At 56.3% G+C, this 3,647-nt stretch overlaps 1 protein-coding gene across 1 annotated transcript; it reads left to right on the top strand.

The window, feature by feature from the left end:
* The first annotated feature begins 206 nt into the window (after positions 1-206).
* Positions 207-2,935, top strand: LOC139795071 (uncharacterized). The gene is made up of 4 exons (XM_071741598.1): positions 207-489; positions 1,736-1,840; positions 2,236-2,298; positions 2,742-2,935. Exons 1-4 carry the CDS (start codon positions 207-209, stop codon positions 2,924-2,926), a joined length of 636 nt encoding a protein of 211 aa, XP_071597699.1. The 3' UTR covers positions 2,927-2,935.
* Positions 2,936-3,647: the final 712 nt, after the last annotated feature.

The raw sequence follows: 3,647 nt of genomic DNA, 5'->3' as shown, positions 1-3,647 counted from the left end.
GGCTCATTGCACACTGGATGACAGACCCTGCTTTCAGGACAACAAAGGGTTGCTTTCTCCTTCCTCACAGAGTAGAACTGCTTTGGTTGCTCCAAGGCTTTTCGGGACTGTCACTGGCACCTGGAATCTGACACACACTCTGTTCCAGAGCACATTTCAATAATTCCAGATTGGGAAGTAATTGTAAATAGAAGAGGGTGGGTTCCATGTTTGAATGTCTGATCTGGATCAGTGGTGTGCAGCAGTGCTGTGAGGTCACAGAGCCCCACAGTGCCACACTGGCCATAAGCACTGACGGCTCAGCTCCTGGCCCTCACTGCAATAGCAGTGTGGAGAGCAGCAGCAGCAGCAGCAGCAGCAGCAGCAGCAGCAGCACGGTGCGAGTGCAGGAGGCCATGCTCGCAGACCGCTATCTCATTGTCCTTTTTCTCCTGGTGGCCCTGCATGCCTGGACTACCTGGGCTGCTCCGTGGCAACCACGGGGAGCAGGTAAGTCAGTGGTGCAAGTACAGCCTGTCCTGGGCCAGCGGATTCTTCTCATGGACTGGAAAGTGTGTCCAGAGGGCTGACAGTGCCATGGAGTAATCCCGTCCTTGAACCGCACACCTTTCCACACCCATTTCACAAAGTATCTTGAGCTGTGTCACAGGAGCTGTTTTGTCACATGCTTCTTTGCAGCTGTACCAGTGGGTGAAGGTGATCCAGCTTTGCATCTGGGTTCCAGGACAGAGCCTCTGGGAGATGGCCTGGGTACGTCATGGCTTTTTCCTCCCCTTGAGAGCTGCCAGCTCAAAGCCCAAAGGTCAGCCAGCTGGGCACTTGTGGAAGTAGCAGGATGGAGACCTGCCCCAGCATGCTCTCTCCTTGTGGGATCCCCTGTAGCTTCTGCCATTTGGTTCTGCTGATGGAAGCATCTCTGGGTGCTTTGTTCCAGATGTGCCTGATGTGCCAGGGAGGACTTTTCCAGCTCCTTGGCTGGGTGTTGTGCCACAGCGTGGCTGGCGTCGCAGGGGTGAGTAGTCTGTCTTGGCTGACCTCCCAGCCCGTGGGCTGCTTTTCTCTAATTTATTCCTCTAAAACGGAACCACATGCTTACTGCTAAGATCCTCCATGAACAGAGTACTTGGAGAGACTTGTGGAATCCTAAGGCAAATTCTGGAGAATCTGGAGAGAGCACAGGGTGAATATATTTCACTCTGCCCCAGCTGAGATACTCAGCCAGCCAAGGTTCTCGACACCCATCTGGACACACTGGGGCCAGCACCAGCAGAGCATCTGGCTCTTCACAATGCTGTCTGCCCTTGCCTAGTGCTGGGAGTCAGCTGGAGATGCTGATGCAGCAGGCTTTGTGGCCTGTGCTCCATTTCCCCTCCACAGACCAAGACCTGGGATGGGATGAATGGCACCCGTGCTTAGAGGAAAGGGCATGAGGGTCTTGCAGGGGAGCCCTTCTCCAGGGGGCTGTTTCCCCAGCTGGCCTGGCTGCAGCTTCTCCCCATCCTCTGTGAAGGCAGGCATTTAGCATCACCTCACAGTTGGCCAAAAATGCACTGCCTGGTCTCCCAGGAGGTCAGGAGTCACTGCTGTTTGGACCGGTGACCAGGCACAGCCCCAACAGCCCAGGCATTTTTTCTAAGCCTTGCTGATAACTTGGAGAAGCGTTGTCTCCTGACACGCCACCTCCCTGATGGGGAACGGTTCCGTCTGATCCGGCTGTCCCACTTTCTTTCTCCAGAGACAGCCCAAGAGGCTGTGCAGGAGGCATACCTGGGAGGAAGCAGTGGCTCTCTACCAGTGCCTGGTGAAGAAATGGAGGCAATGCAAGCCCGGGGCATGCCAGGTAATTGCTGTCCTGTTGTCAGGGGGCGTCACCCCTCAGGACCGTTGTGTGCCAGGGAGCTCTTCGTACCGTGCATGCCCTTGCACACCATGTCAGCAGCCAAAACTGGAAGTGTTTTGTGTTTGAGGAATCCGGACCATATTCGCAGATGATGGGGAACGTGAGCCTTGCACAAACGTAGCTTCTGCTCTACCTGCACCATAGCACCCCAGCTTTGCCATGAGTCCCTAGATGCCCAAGAGCAGCACAGTGCAGGATCCTTCCCCTGAGCTGAGGTCCAGAGCAACCCCCCAAGTGCCAGCTTGGGCAGGGGTGCAGTAAATACCTCCCTGTCCTCCTGCATCCTCTGTGCCTGAGCCATGCTGAAGCCTGTCCTGTCCTCTGTTTTTCAGCAGCGCTGGCAGAGCCCGGAAGAGACCACCAGGGCACCGACTATGTCTTTGTTCGAGAGGACTCAGGTAGGGAGCAGCCTTGCCAGGCCCCCTAAGTGGGAAAGACATCCTGAAGCCTGGGAGTGGCTGCAAGCAGTGCTCCTGCTGGAGAAAAGGCAGAAGGGGAGAGCAAGGCTCAGGTGTCTCTGGAGGAGACCTGGCTCTGTCCCCCTGGGGTGTGGACACTGGCCCCGGGGGGAGGGAGAGTTGGGGTGGGTGGCACTCCCTGTCACAGGGATGGGTTTTGTCCATGTCCCTCTAAGGAGGTCTGGTCCGGCAGCTGTGCTGCCCCCTGTGCTCTCCTTCTGGCTGCCTGAGTTTTCTCCAGTGGGACAGCCTGTCCAGAGAGTGGGAGCATGCCTCCAGGCACCAGCACAGGGGGCAACAGAGAACTTCCTGGCTAGGTCAGACATGCTGCCAACTCAGAAGTGGTGCACAGGATGGGCTAACATTCCAAATTGCTCCTCCAGATGAGGTCAGTGAGGAACCCAGAAGCCTTCAAGCTCCCAAGAGCAGCAAAAGGGTTGTGTGTCCTCAAGATGTGCGAAGGAACTGCATGATCAGCACGGCAGCAACTGTGATTTGTGTGATAGTTGTCATCATCTCCTGTTACTGCATCATGCGGTGGCGCATAGAGAAGAAGATGAAAGAGTGAGTCATTGATTTTCCCCACACTGCTCCCTTCTGGGGCTGCTCGGGGCCACAAAGCATTTGTCTTTGGGCGGCTGTGGAGCGGTGAGTTAGTGGTTGGCCAAAAGACTCTGCTGAAGGTTCTGCTGCTGTCAGGTGCTTTCAGTGGCCTCTTAATTCCTGGGCCTCCTCCTCAGGAGCCCACTCTCTTTGGAGGCTGTGTTGGCTTCATCTGACCCTGCCTGGACAGGAGCAGCCCCTGGCAAGTGACAGGTGTGGGCAAACCAAGCAAGGAAGAGAAAGCATGGGGGATTAGATTGCCCTAGAAAGTGAGATGGGTGCTCACACTCACTCTTGAGTGTTGAACCTGCTCCAGAGGAATCCCTATGCTCGGTGGTGCCATGAGGTGCAGGTGTCCTCCTTGGCCAAGGAGTGCCAGCAGCTCACCAAGGGGTGGTGAGACTTGCCAGCTCTGTGCTGTGCTGTGTTGTGAGTTGTGTTGAGAGTCCCTGTGTCTCACCCGCAGCTGAGGGCCTCAGCAGCCTCCTCTCTCCACAGGCGCCTCGAAGCAGCTCTATCAGCCCAGAAGATGTATGTCGGCCTTCCCATGAGCCTGAAGGACTTGATGGGTCAAACCAACACCTATGGGCGGTAGACCCAGTAACAGCAGCCAACTGCCCTGAGTGAAAGACCATCTCACCCACGCTCCCTGCCGCGCCTTCCCCACCTCCTGTCCCATCCCTGGC

This window comes from Heliangelus exortis, chromosome 1, assembly GCF_036169615.1.
Source record: "Heliangelus exortis chromosome 1, bHelExo1.hap1, whole genome shotgun sequence".
Taxonomy (NCBI): Eukaryota; Metazoa; Chordata; class Aves; order Apodiformes; family Trochilidae; genus Heliangelus; species Heliangelus exortis.
The sequence above is the reverse complement of the archived record's forward strand: the minus strand, read 5'-3'. Positions and strand labels throughout refer to the sequence as shown.

Bases quoted from the DNA above. Each gene is read 5' to 3' on its own strand.
- LOC139795071 (XM_071741598.1), top strand. From the start codon at position 207: ATGTTTGAATGTCTGATCTGGATCAGTGGTGTGCAGCAGTGCTGTGAG. The intron at 1,841-2,235 runs GTAATTGCTGTC...GTTTTTCAGCAG, and splicing joins GCAAGCCCGGGGCATGCCAG to CGCTGGCAGAGCCCGGAAGA. The intron at 2,299-2,741 runs GTAGGGAGCAGC...TTGCTCCTCCAG, and splicing joins CTTTGTTCGAGAGGACTCAG to ATGAGGTCAGTGAGGAACCC.